At 37.9% G+C, this 14568-nt stretch overlaps 1 protein-coding gene across 1 annotated transcript in view; it reads left to right on the top strand.

Moving 5' to 3' along the window:
- RFX6 (regulatory factor X6) overlaps window positions 1-14206 on the top strand; it is a 32778-nt gene extending 18572 nt beyond the window's left edge. The window contains exons 8-19 of the mRNA XM_064706897.1: window positions 288-365; window positions 459-572; window positions 2563-2612; window positions 3033-3192; window positions 4609-4753; window positions 5981-6090; window positions 8129-8246; window positions 9312-9434; window positions 10676-10885; window positions 11404-11913; window positions 12928-13146; window positions 13879-14206. Of these exons, the coding sequence (XP_064562967.1) occupies window positions 288-365; window positions 459-572; window positions 2563-2612; window positions 3033-3192; window positions 4609-4753; window positions 5981-6090; window positions 8129-8246; window positions 9312-9434; window positions 10676-10885; window positions 11404-11913; window positions 12928-13146; window positions 13879-14045 (2004 nt within the window). The 3' untranslated portion in view covers window positions 14046-14206. The remainder of the gene's footprint in view (window positions 1-287; window positions 366-458; window positions 573-2562; window positions 2613-3032; window positions 3193-4608; window positions 4754-5980; window positions 6091-8128; window positions 8247-9311; window positions 9435-10675; window positions 10886-11403; window positions 11914-12927; window positions 13147-13878) is intronic.
- The last annotated feature ends 362 nt before the right edge of the window (window positions 14207-14568 follow it).

The raw sequence follows: 14568 nt of genomic DNA on the forward strand, positions 1-14568 counted from the left end.
AGATGCTACATGTCTGACCACGGCATCAGTGCTTGACTTAAATAATGCCCTAAATAATGCTTGAATAATAATGATATAAAGCTGTTGATAAAGCCATAGATGAGTGATGTCCTCATCACTTCTGGATATAGAGGCTGTCTATCTGTAAATATGCATTGCAATACAGTTTATATTATGTGTTTAAATACTAGCTACACAAAGCAGAAACTTAGATCACCGTAGCAATAAAGATTTAAGAAACTCTGTTAAAGAAACTCTCTGTTTAATATTTCTTTCTTCCAAAACAGGTAGATACTCTTATCATGATGTACAAAACACACTGTCAGTGTGTCCTTGACAATGCAATTAATGGGAACTTTGAAGAGGTAAGGTTGTTTGAACACACACTCTTGGTACATATGGATGGGAAGTCAAGAAAGCATGATTTATGTCTATGAATCTGGTTCCTATTCCTTTAGATCCAGCATTTCCTATTACATTTTTGGCAAGGAATGCCTGACCATCTTCTTCCTCTGCTTGAAAATCCCATCATCATTGACATTTTCTGTGTCTGTGACTCAATACTGTATAAGGTAAGTTAAGCAATTAGCTACATGAATAATCTCACCCACAGCACAGATTCTGCATCTGTAAAAAGATAGAATGACAGGGTGACCTGACTGCTTTCTGCTGTAAATCAGCAAGGAAATAATTGAAATCAAGAAATAAAATGGGCACCTGTAAGAGCTGAACTCCAGTCTCAGCTCAGCTGAACACCTGTTGTGTGACCAAGGACAGCACAACAACAGTGAAACCTTGACATACTTGCTTGAGTGTAGCTAAAAGAAGTGCTCATGTGCTCACTGACAAGGCTGACTAAGGTAATCCTGGATGAAAACTGAAGCCTTGTTTTCAGTGAAAATATTATTGCAATTTCTACCAGAAAAGAGAGTCTGTGGCAGATCTGTAGGGTGATTCCACATGCCAGTCTGCTGCTCACAGGTTATGTCAGGCCATGGTTTCATGCTACCAAGCTGGAACAATACTGGGTAAAGACATTCTTGCCCCTCCTACCAGCTGCCTTTCATTTCTGTTCTCTTGCTGCTACACTCTAAACTGCTCTGGGTTTAAATAAAAAAAAAAAAATCAAGGGATACTTGTTTCGTGGAGCTTTTGTACCATATGAGTTCTTTGATCTAACTCATGGCATGACCGCATAAAAAGTTCAAACTAAGTGACCCTCAGGAGTATTGCAAGGTCAGGAATAAATTATAGAGTGCTGGGGAAAAAAGAAAATGATGCCACCAAAGTTTCCTGAGTTTTCCATTTGGAAAGTCAGATCAGATGATTTAGTTGATGCAAAGTACTTTACATTTCTTTGATAGGACACGCCACAGAAATAGGGAAGAGTTCTCATGTAAGTGTCTCTCTAGCAGATTTCGTATCACATATTGATGAGAAGAAATAAGTATTGGTTTAATAGTAAACACCAACCAGTCAAAGCAAAAGACTTGAAGTTTTTTAGCTCTAATGCCTTATTGTAATCTGTCTTTCTTTACTGCAGAAAAATATGGGGGAAGATTCAGAAAAGATGAAAATATATATTTCCTAGAAGCATAAAAAGCTGTAAAGTAAGAAGTGTTTTAGTTAGCGTAGTAAAGTAAAGGTAATTAGCATCAAGAATCATAATTACTACCCAGGAGATGAGTCATTAAGCCTCATTTACTTGTAGAGGTTATAATGTACCTTGAGTTTATGAGGTTTTTCCTGCTCTAAATGTGTTGTCTCAATAGATTCAATATTAACTTTATTTATGATAGATTTAATGTGACAGAAGAAGAAATACTAGAGGATCATTAAATTATAAATTGAATAAGACTGAATTTCTCAGAAGTTCATAAATTTGCTATTTGCCTCTTCTTTGTCTCTCACTATTTTTTATCTATAATCATGTTAGATATTCTTTACATCTGACAGAAGGAATAAGGAATTACATTGGATTGTTATCAAACTATTTACATTAACAGAGAAAGGAGATTTCTTGAATATTGTCTAACAACTTTGTCCTCCATGGTAAAATTCCCTAGGAGGCATGATAGATGGCACAGTTTTTTGCCAAAACTGTTCCACACCACACTTAGCTACAGAGAACTCTATGGCTGAACTCTGAATGCCTGCAGTGCCATGTCCAGTGTGGTAGAAAGAAGAGTCAACAGCTGTCAAAGACTTGTGAGATATTTGAGTATCTGCTTTGCAGAGACGTGGTGATGCTAGAAAAGACAAAGTGTTTATGATCTCACTTCTGCTGGTTTCCCTTCTTTAAGACATGGGGGATAGCATGTCTTGTTTGATTTCTTTCTCATTTTACTGCTATGAAAATACACAATAAGTATATGAATGTCTCATATGTTCCTGTCTAATAGTGATTGGAAAAATACAGGCATATAAATATCTAGACAGTAGGTTGAATGGGTTTATTCTGTGTAAATTTTCTGCAATCTAAGTAGACAAGACAGACATGAATGAATGAATAAATGAATGGCCAGTGGAAGCATGATGTCATTTTCTGTTAACTTTTTGAAGGTTCTTACAGATGTACTCATCCCTGCAACAATGCAAGAAATGCCAGAAAGGTAGGTATTTGAAAATAATCACGGTACATTTTGATTTTTAGACATATTCCAGATAAATACCAGTAATTCCATATTCTAGAGAAATTTTCTCATTGTATTTATGCTCATTTTTAGAACACTAGAGTATGTATGGCAAAATAGTGTCAGCTCTGAGGGCAGCTATAGAGCAGCTTCAAATATTGAATAGCATTTTATTGTCCCAATTGGTCCACAGTTTTTCCCAGAGGAGGCATGTGTCAATATGTAGTCAATATATAGATCAGTGATTGGTCATTTCCTGTTTCTTTTGGTAACACCTGAGGAGGAATTTCCAGGTATGTTCAGAAGTCTGTTAGCCCTAGATTGAAACCCAATTATTTAAACTAATGCCACACAATTTTTATTGATGATTCTCTAAATCACTTTTTGTTTCCCTTATAGTTTACTGGCTGATATAAGAAGTTTTGCAAAAAACTGGGAACAGTGGGTTGCTTCCTCTTTGGAAAATCTACCAGAAAGCCTGATAGATAAGAAATTGCCTATTGCACGAAGATTTGTTTCCTCCCTGAAACGACAGACATCATTCCTACACCTAGCACAGGTAAACAGAATAAGATTATACATTCAAAAATGTGTCAGTTGTAGTCATTGTACCTTTCTGGCTATGAGATACAATGCATTATTTTTTCAAGGTTGACCTTCAGCCATGGAAGACTTAAATCTTATAGTTTTAACCATGAAATTAGAAAGTGACCATAAATAGATCTAATCAGAACTTCAAACTTTTGTACCAGAAAAGAGAGCAAGGAGCATTGTTATAATGAACTACCACCACAGGAACTATATTCAATAAAACGATCAAGTGGAATGTTTTGTATTTTGTTTAGTACCAAATTGGAAAAATACCAGATGATCCTTCTTGCCTAGCAAAGATTTGCTGCCTTGTCCATGGTGTTCTATTTCTATTTGAGTTTTGAGTGGAAAGAAGAAATGGGAATGACAGGTAGCTGGAGACTCCAAGGCTTTGTTGTCAGGATACAGGTATCTGCAATTAGGAGTCACCTCCATGTGATGGTTTTGTAGATTATCCAAAAGGATACAATGCCTTTCAAGAAACTGCCTTCCGTGCTGGCATCTTGGGCATTGAGGTGGTAGTCCTCATGAATAATTGTAGGCACATCAGAGATTCATCTTGACCCGGTTTTGTCTTTCATAAATACAAAAACAGTATATAGGTGATCTTGTGAAGATAATCTGATAGGAGGCACACTAGAAGAGCATCAGGAGTCTAATGAAAGGGAAACATCTCATCTGATTTGTGATGATCATGCCCAGCCACGGCAATAAAACTAAACATAATAAGATTCTTCTCTGAGCAGTTTTTGGGTGCTCCCCAGGTGTGGGCCTCTACTGGTTTTGGCTGCCATAGAACTAATTTTGTTCATCATGGTATGGGTCTATATTTTGGATTTGTATTGGTAACTATTTATAATTCAGGGCTATTTTAGTTGCTGCTGAGCAGTGTTTACACACAGCCAAGGTTTTTTCTGCTTCTTACACCACACTGCCAGCAAGTAAGTTGCAAGTAAGCAAGTAATTTGGAGGTGTACAAAAATTTAGCAGGGGACATAGCTAGGACAGCTGGCCCCAGCTGATCACAGGGATATGCCTTACCACAAATCAGCAATAAAACTGGGGGGAAGTTTGGCAGGGGACCTCTGCTCAGGGACCTGGCTGGGCATTGGTCAGTTGGTGGTGAGAAATTGTTTTAATTGTTATTCTTTGGTGTTTCTTTTAAACTTTTAAATTATTATTGTTGTTGTTATTTTTATTGTGTCTTTTTAAAAATATCAAACTGTTTTTAACATAACCAACAAATGTTGTTATTTTATTCTTTAATTCTCTCCCCCATTCCTTGGCAGGGTATGGAATGAGTGAGTGGCTGTGTGGTGCTTAGCTGCCAGCTGGGGCAGAACCACAACAGGGTCTCAGCATTTTACCTTGCTTTCTCTTGCAGATTGCTCGGCCAGCTCTTTTTGATCAGCACGTGGTGAATTCCATGGTGTCGGATATTGAAAAAGTCGATTTGAATAGCATTGGTTCTCAGGCCCTCCTTGCAGTGTCAGGGAGCACAGACTCTGATGGGGAAGTTTACAGTGAATGTAAGTCTATGGTGATATATTTTTACCATTAAAAGTACATTCTTTCATTTCATGCCACACCAGCCTACTTGGACTGACTGAGACAGGGCACTCATAGAATCTGCTTTCTATAATCTAGTTCACAATAAATTTAACAGTAGATTAAGAAAACCAATTGATTGCCCTGGCATGTCCTACAAGAACAGAAGCTTGTGCTGTAAAGTTTTAAAGTCACAGCTAGATGACTCTAAATGATTGCTGAAAAATTCATTTACATGTCAGTTGCAAACCTCTTTTGAAACTTGGCCCTATCCTATGTGGGGATATTGAACAGATCAGTTCTTGAAAGTTTTGTCTGAAATTCCATTTCATTATGGCCTAGTGTAATGAATAATTGAGCTAGTTAACTTTTTTAAAATCAATCATATTTTCTTCTGAAAGTTGAGCTTTAAAAATATATGTAATCTTCTATTTAGCGTAGCAGCTATTTTCATACACAAAATAGAGAGAAGCATAAATTCTGAGGTAGTTAATTTTCATATACATTTTTGAAAAATAAGTGTAGTAATTTTCTCTGTTAAAAAGAGAACTTTGTCATAGGAGTCACGTTGATGAGAGTTTCAAGAGCTGAAAGGAATAGCAATGTGTTTTCCTGTAACTATTATTACTTTAATTATGAAAGTTTGTTCTCTTTAATAATTCACAATCCTATTCACATTTTCATTTGAGTTGCCCCTTTCCCATGTTTTGTGTAGTTATTTTTATATTTTACTCTTTGTCTTCTTTCACATTGTTTAAAAAAGAAAATAAGAAGAGAAGTAGCTGGTCCTTCAGGCACTTTTTTGAAAATGGGAATTGAGGAAAATAAATTTATATCCTATAGTGAGAAACTTGTAAAATATGAAGGAAACTGCAGATCTGTAATATTGCAGAGAAAGCTTTATTAACAAATGTAGTAGTAGAAAGGTTTGCAAGATTGAATCCTCAAAGGAATGGAAAATACAATAATCTTTTTTTGCTTTTATTTTCTTATAAAACTTCATTGTCTTACAACCTGTGTCATTGTAATGCTTAAGTAATTAAAATGCATGTGTGTGTGCTTGCTTTGCTGGGGAATTACTTATTTCTTCACTGCTCTAATTCTTTGATTTTCCTTTCCATGCTACAATATTGTCATATGGCTGGTGAGTGGCTTTTTCTCATGTTCAGAATAGAGTGCAATGATATGTTCTCCTTTTTACATGGTAGATGACTCTATTACAGTGTTCCAAGAGCTGAAGGACCTCCTAAAGAAGAATGCCACTGTGGAATCATTTATTGAATGGTTGGATACTGTGGTTGAGCAAAGGGTTATCAAGGTACCTTTCAAATGTTCTGCCTGACTCCAGACCAAATCCTACTCCCCTAACTCCTTATGCAGTCCCACTGATTTTCCACAAGGAATTTTCATCTTTGCTCCTATCTCCTTTACTGTGACAGGGAAGTTTGTAATTTGGTGTCAGATGTTCCTGTGATATTAGTCCAAATTAATCATGCTGAGCAGTGTTACATGTGTGGCAAACTAGGAGGCATTGTAGCTAAGACACCAAAGTCAGCACTTTCACAAACTGTACGTGATAGAAACCCTGTGGCCTTATGTGTGCCTGCAGAATCGCAGGGGGATTGCTCTGAGTAAGGTGAGCAAAAGTTGTTCCTTAGAGAAGCAATTCTCTCTCCCATGGCATTTGGGTGGTACTGTGTGTGGTATAAGTTACTGCTAGCCTCCTGAAGGATTTCTACATTTCAGGATGGAAGATACAGTTTTGTAGCTTTGTAAGGTGCTTAACTCAGTAATTGATGATTTTGATGGGATTCCCCTTCCCATCTCCAATTACCAAGATGCATTTTCACCACAAGTATTTTATATGCATGTAGTTGTGTAGGTATTAATAAACTGCAGCTCAGAACAAGAGAAAGGATTTTTTCTTACAGCTAAGTAAAATATATTTACCCAATTTGTGATTCTAATTACTGTAAACTAGTAGAATAAGGTGTTACATATTGTTGGCTGATAGATGAACTTTGGTTTTCTCAACAGACTTTTTTAAACTGAAAATGCAGTATCTCATTCATCGTTTTAGGTAGGATCTTGATATGGATGGGTGCAAAAGGATGAGATAATACAATCAGCATCAACTGGCTGGCAGAAGAGAGACTGCCACTTGCAGGAAAACCATAGGCATGCCCTTTTTCCTTTCTTTGCCTGTTTTCCCAAATTTCAGTGGAGGCAGTGATAATTACTTTCTTTTTAAAGTACTCTGATTTTCCTAACAATTGCTGACACATGAGCAGCACAGTGAGGGGCTTTGGATTACTCGGGGCAGCAGAGCCGAAGTCCTCACACACAGAGAAATCTCCCTAGGCAAAAAAAGTCCCATTGAAGCTGAGCAATCTCAATTAATTTTAGACTGGAGTCTAAATTTCATTCCACAATTTAGAATACAATTTCTGATAAGCAAATCAGGCAGAAAAGGTGAAGCAATTTTCCATTCAGCATCTACTATGTGATACCATATTATTAAAGCTAATGGGTATGCTTCCTAGCATTGTTTTCATGTACTTTAGGGAAGAAGTACCAACAAGTTTTGATATGAAACTAGGTCAACTTGAGCAGAAGCTAATAATTTACAGAACACATAATCCTTCCACTGCTGTTTGCCTTCTGTTCATGCTAAAGTGTGGCTACTGTCAAACTCACCCAACAGCTTCTTTCTGCCTGCTGTTTGAGAAAGTAACATGGGCATTCATGTTGCCACATGAACAAATCACTGCCAGAGCAAAGTGGCTGTATGAAATTAGCAGTATTAAAAGAATCACTTTGATCATCATGATGGTATCATACCATTCTGTAAGAGAAATTCTGACCAGTATTACACAGATTAAAGTACAAAGACTAATTTCTATTCCCCTTTTTTATGGAATAACAGTGCCAGAGGGTGGGACCTTCCTTCCTTCCTGCCTTCCTGCCTTCCTTCCTTCCTGCCTTCCTTCCTTCCTTCCTTCCTTCCTTCCTGTCTCCCTCTGTCCCTCCCTCCCTCCGTCACCTATGTAGTGGCAACAACTTGGCACCTTTAGTACTAGACTATGGAGTAATTTATGTCTCATCATGGCCCAAGCAGTGAGCAGTTTGCTTCATCTGACATTGACAGACACCATTCTGTGATTGCCCTGGAAGGAGAGAAGGCTGCTGTTTTACCAAGTTAGGTCACAGAGCAGGGAGATAGTTTGAATCAGGCAGCTTGATTCACTCTGCCACATCAGCCTGAGTTAAGGAGTCCTTGAGGATATTCAGTTCTTCTCTCCTGCTGGCAGAAAGCAAGTGAGCATGCCTAACAGTATTTTACTGTTCTCTTTCAGGCAAGCAAGCAAAATGGGAGGTCTTTAAAGAAGAGAGCTCAGGACTTCCTTCTGAAATGGAGCTTTTTCGGTGCTCGAGTCATGCATAACCTAACTCTAAACAATGCATCAAGTTTTGGTACCTGAGCTTTATAAAAACAATCATATTTTGTACATATATTTTAAGCACTTACCAGCTTTCCACTGTTTCCTATTCTGAGGAACACATCCTAATCTAAAAATTCTTTGATCAAAGCCACAAATACTGTTTGATGTATTTTTCAAACTAATATTTCACAGTAATGCTAGCAATATTTTTTGCTGGTAACCTGTGTCATGAGGTTGTTTGTAAATGGTACTTTTCTTTTGACTTGCTGTTTTGATACTGCTTTGACAGTTAAGCGCTAGAAGCTTTGTTTTAATATGGTAATGACTGCGTATCTCAGTATAAGAGACAAAAGATTTAAATTATTGTTTTCACCTGTAGATCAGTTTATTAAAAAAAATACTGTTGTATGTAAGTTCTTGTGCATGATATGTTTTAATAAAAGCGAAATAAATTTGGAAAGTCACCACACACTTAATTTTGGAATCACCAGATGATCGATTTAAGAATTTGTGGCTTTTAAAAATTAAGGGTCACACATCCATCTTTAGGAATTTTTGGAAACACTCAGAAAGAACCTTATACAAGAGAGAAGATGGCAGAACAAGTGAAACAAACTCTAGTATGTTTAGTCATAGGTACATTGTTATCTAAAATTCAGAGGGTATTTTAAATTACTGGATGGTCACATACATTTTTTAAATGTGATATATCCTTGAAATAAGGTCAAAGACTTTACCAGTTATTGTCTGGTTATTTAACACAAGGCAAACAGAAATAGAGCAGAGGCATTCTAGCAGACTTCAGCCTTATCTAGTTCCACTGTGTGCTCTCTTCAAGTATAAAGCATGTCTCACTTTCATCAGTATTTTTCTTTGATGTAATTAGTGGTCAAATAGCCTACAGGACAGTAAACAATTGAGATAGGTGGGCCAGTGCAAAGAGAGATTAGAGCTAGAAGTTAGGCACTATTCCATGTTGGTCTTGCCAGGTCATTTAAAGTCCACAATTATTTGTTTGTTTCACTGGCTTCTTGTGGAGTGGTGAGAGATGGTCACAAAGATAACTCAGCTACTCTCTCTCTTTCTCCTCCAAAAGGTTCCTTTCATTTGATCCGCATGTTACTAGATGAGTACATCCTGCTTGCCATGGAGACACAGTTCAATAATGACAAAGAACAAGAGCTCCAGAATCTACTGGACAAATACATGAAGAATTTAGGTAACTAGAGCTTGCTTCTTTTGTGTGTACTCCGATATGTTTAGAAATTGATGTATTTGTTTAAGCAGAAGCAAGTTTACTGTGTTCTGCTGAAGGTGTGGTTATGTGCAACATTGTCAAATTCACCTGAGAAGTTTGTGATCATTCACTCTGCAATTCATTCTCACCTTCCTACCACAGTTCATTTAATAACATTCAATTGGAATGTCAATACTAAGGATCACTGAAGTTATCTTGGATACAGCAAAGACTTACATCCGAAGGGCCATGAACTGAAGTGTGAAAAGAAGTATAAGTAGCAGAAAGGACAGGAATTCCTAGTTCAGTTTTTCCCCAAAGCTTAAATATGTAACTACAACTTGAACCAGGGATCTATTAAATGTTACCAGAGTGCAAATATCCTTTCAACGTTGAAACACAAGTTTGAAGCCTTATTTACCATGTAATTGAAGTATTACTACATGGAAGAGAAACAAAATTATTTGTAAACAGTATCCTTAGCATTTTCCATCTACCAGGCTTCTTCAAAGTTAGGCAGTTTGAAATTATATGTTCCAGGTCCTTTGCTATAAAAAGAATGAAGATTGATTTGAATCAAGTTTTGGTCCAAGTTAATCATTAAAAATCCATTGAAACGTCAGAAACTTGCAGAATTATTTTTATTGGCATTAGCACTGGCAGTCAATCCTTAACTTTTTGGTCGTTGCTACTCTAAATCTGCACTTCACTACAGCAAACATGCATAGAATTTGGCTGACAGTAAATGCTGTACTTCTTTCAATTCAGCCTCCAGAAGAAAAACTTGGCCTGTGTGACAGTTGCCTTATCCTTTTCTGTTTAGGTGAAGTACTTGAAACCATAAGGTAGAATAATGGTTTCCTCTGAAGAACAGCAAAACTGACTTTATCAATAGTCTGCAAAAAGCTGAAGAGCTCTTGAGTATAACAATTACTTTTCTCTAGATATCAATAGGAAAAGAGAGTTCAGGCATTCTAAAGTTGCCATTGTAAGTTCTTCAGGATGAAATGTCCATCCTGATTCACTCTTAATGCACTTTATTTGACTTCCTTGTTAACATTTACTTCAAGGGAATAAATCTATTCGTACGTTCGATACGATGTCTTCAGTAAGGAGCTGAAACTGTGTGATGTAGATCTGTGGTCAGGGAAAATGATACAAACAGAACTTGTGTGCAGTGAGGATACATAACAGCCAACAAGGGTTTTCATTTGCCCTTCCAGATGCAAGCAAAGCCACCTTCACTGCATCACCAAGCTCCTGCTTCCTAGCAAATCGCAACAAAGCCGCTCCTCTGCCCAGTGACACCTCAGTCAAAAACGAGTGCCTAGGAGAGCAAACCTATGTGTCCTTGTCAGCTGGCCAGCCCAGCAGTGCACCTTCTGGCCTCAACCCCTTCACCACAGGAGATGAAGAAAGTATGCAGCTGACAGGTGTGTATCAACTCTTCCAGCTTCTCCTTCCCTAATTTGATTGTTAGTCTTTCAGTTAGTGGTAACATGTTGCTGTAGGAGGAACAGTGACCACATGCATTTATGAAGACCTCCAGTAAACATTTCATGGATTGACCTTGTGTGGTAATTTACAGAAGTCAGCAATTGTAATTACCCTGCCAGTAATAGTTCCTCTTGGAAAAATGGTAAAACTATCTTAGAACTCTTGGCTTGGTGAGGTTGTTGTGAATAGAGGATGAGTAGTAAATCTGGAGCACGTAAGGAGGGTAACTACTGGGTATTTCCACTTAATGTGACACTTCAAAGCTGGAAAGTGAAAGAGAGAAGTTTTATACTCTGAAGCCATGAAATAAAAGTTATGAATTATATAGGTGGGGGGCAGTGCATATTTTCTGTAAAGGTTTCAAATGATAATCTGCACTTCATTGGATGGTTTGTGTCTTAACAGCTGTACTGAGGTATGGACACTAATCACAGTTAATGTTTATTTATTCCAGATCAAATGGAGCTGTCTCAGAGCGCAGGTCACCTCATGACTCCCCCCATTTCACCAGCCATGGCCAGCCGAGGAAGTGTGATCAACCAGGGGCCAATGGCTGTGAGACCTCCCAGTGTAGGTCCCATGCTATCGACACATTCACAGTGCTCTTCCTACTCGGAACCCCTTTATCAGACTCTGTCACAGACCAATCAGAATTACTATGGAAACAATTCCAATTACCAGGCTATGTTCAGGACACAGGCCCATTCCACTTCAGGAGTTTACGACCACAGAGCAGAGCCCAGCCGATTCAATGCTTTGAGTGAACAGCAGTTCTCCAGAGACTACTTCAGCAACAGTTGTGCTGTGTCTCCCTACAATGCCAGATCCCCTTCCAGCTATGGTCCCTCCAACATGTCTCAGGACACACACAATATGCAGTTTCTGAATAGTGGGAGTTTCAATTTCTTGAACAACTCAGTGTCTACATGTCCAGGAGCAGCTTATTCTGCTAATGCTTCCAACGGTATTAATACATATTTTCTTTTTCCTTTTGTTTCTCTTTCATTGCTGGAGTAAAACACTTTTTCTCTGCCTTTTTTTTTCTGTGGAAGATGTATTTCAGCTTTTATTTTTACATTCCTGTTTTTCACTTCTCTGATAACACACAGAGATTGTAAAGCAGCTTAATAAGCTACTTAAGGGTTTATTTTCTTCTGGTGAATCCTCAGTTGACCTCAAATGCATCTGCTGCCCTATGTAATCTTCCTTTGGTATCATCACCAAATTTTGCACAAAGGAAGAAAAACCAGGATGATCTTATTGTTTAACAATCTCTTGAAAAGCCCCCAAATTTGCTGTGAAACAGAGCAGACACAAGGTAGCTTACCTCAGGGATCAGCATAATGGATCATTTGAGTTGCAGGGGTAAAAAGAAGTATAAAAATGTGCACTAGCAATAGTTTGGGACTTTGTCCCTCTCATTTCTCATACTTCAAATGTAAAATTACTGCTTCAGAGGTATAGTCAGCAAAACACCTCCCTCTTCTGGAGGAAATGCAGAGTGGAAATGTTACTTTCATACGGATTTGTCTATGCAGGGAGTACATACTACCCTGCAGATTTTCTTTCCATGTATGCTTTCCTTCATCATAAGCTTCAGAAGGAAGCACTGAACTGTGCTTATGACTCCCCGTGGTGTCTCTTAAGGCCAATGATTACAGGCTGTGTTTGACTCTGGACTTACAAGGAAAGAAACTGAAGACATGACTGAACCCTTATCATATTTTGGTTTCCTTGTTACCACCTCTCTTTTGGGTCATCTTTATATATGCTGCTTATTTTCCTGAGCTGTGTGTGTATATATCTGTATATATACACACATATGTATATGTGTATATGTGTGTGTATGTGTGTATATAAATAATCTTATTGTGAAGAGCTTCATCCAGTAACAAGTACTATTTTTCCAAGGTTATCACAGGCTCATACACTACCCAGTAGTTTCATTCATCTTCCTTTTTTTTTAATCTTCAATTAGGGTATTATGGAAACAGCATAAACTATTCAGAATCTCACAGACTTGGAACAATGGTGGACCAACACGTTTCTGTAATCAGCAGTGTCAGCAGCATTCGGCCTCTGCCATCCTACAGTGATGTACATGATCCACTGAATATCTTGGATGACAGCAGGAGAAAACAAACAGGCTCCTACTACTCAGAGTCCTCACCTTCTATTGTCTGCCGGACCCCTATGCGTAAGTACAGCCAACAACTGAGGAGCAGCTGTGAACTTTTAGTATCCTATCAAATGCTGAGTGTTTAACTGCAGCTCACATACACAGTATATTAAATGCAACATAGAGATGAAGCAGCTTGGTACTTAGGATGTGTTTTCCTTAAAACTGAGTTTAATAAATTTGCTTTGAGGTCTATAATCCATTGTCCAGGAGCGGTGGAATGATTGGTCTGGGTTGCACAAAAACGTGTATTCGGAAGCGCTTTCTGATTGTTTAGCAAACTAAAAATAGACTGGGCTTTTCTAGGGTCTCTTGGAGATGCTCACTGTCAAACAGATCAAATGAATCCTGGGTCAGGGGTGTCTCAGTATATACTTCCTGTGCTCTGGTCCTCCATTCTATGCTTCAACAACTGTGTAAATAGGCAAAGCTCCCACTGACAGTGAATTTTAGGCAGAAATATCCAATGCCAAAGGGTTTATTTTGGTATATGCCTTAAACAAATAGCAGCCAAGTTTGGTCATTCCAAAAAGGGTTGCATGAAAGATATGAACTAGAGCACTTTATTTTTACACAAGATTACATTTTCCTACTGCTTACCTGTTAATCCTGCACAGAACATCAGACATTTCTATCCTTCAGATGATGTGCCTGGTAGATAGGAGTTTCCATCAAATGAATCTGGATTGTGATTTCTGTTAATTCCAATAACTGAAAACTTGCAGTGATGGTGACCTTTTTCCCCCACAGCTTCAAACTTGCAAACCACATCTTCGTCACAGTGTATGTATGGAACATCTGGTCAGTTCCCTTCCCAGGAAAATCTGGAGGTCCATGCCCCACCAAACAGAGATATGGTACCATCTTTACCACCAATCAACACTGTCTTCATGGGAGCAGCTGCTGGAGGAACCTAACTGAGAGAGACATATCTGTGTCCTAAGCTTACTTTCCAATCCTGGACATTACGGCTATGATGATAGTCGCCTCCCAAGTTGGTGGAAGATAAAAGTAGTACATATAGTGTTAAAGAAGCCATTTTAGCAATGTTATCAGCCCTCCACACACAGAAAATAACTATATTTAGATTGGGTCCTGCTTATGAATCTCTCAGGATTGTTCTCACCATTACAGCTTTTCGGTCAGAAATTCAGGGTAAGCAGAAAGAGACAGCGATTCTTGCATGCAAGAATAAGTTGTAAAGAAATTATTACATATATTCCTAATTTATTAAAAATGCTATTTTAGTCTTTCACTTTTATCTTTTTTTATATATATAAAATGTTTATTTAATGCCTGTGTTGCTCATTATTTATTAGGACCACAGAGTAACTGTTTACTTTCTCATATTTGACAGATTGTCAAATGTATGTATCCTACCTCCTATGGAAATGTTTACAAGGTCAGTTTTTACTGTTTTAAATGAAACTAAGCCAAACT

This window comes from Zonotrichia leucophrys, chromosome 3 (genome assembly GCF_028769735.1).
Source record: "Zonotrichia leucophrys gambelii isolate GWCS_2022_RI chromosome 3, RI_Zleu_2.0, whole genome shotgun sequence".
NCBI classification, from domain to species: Eukaryota; Metazoa; Chordata; class Aves; order Passeriformes; family Passerellidae; genus Zonotrichia; species Zonotrichia leucophrys.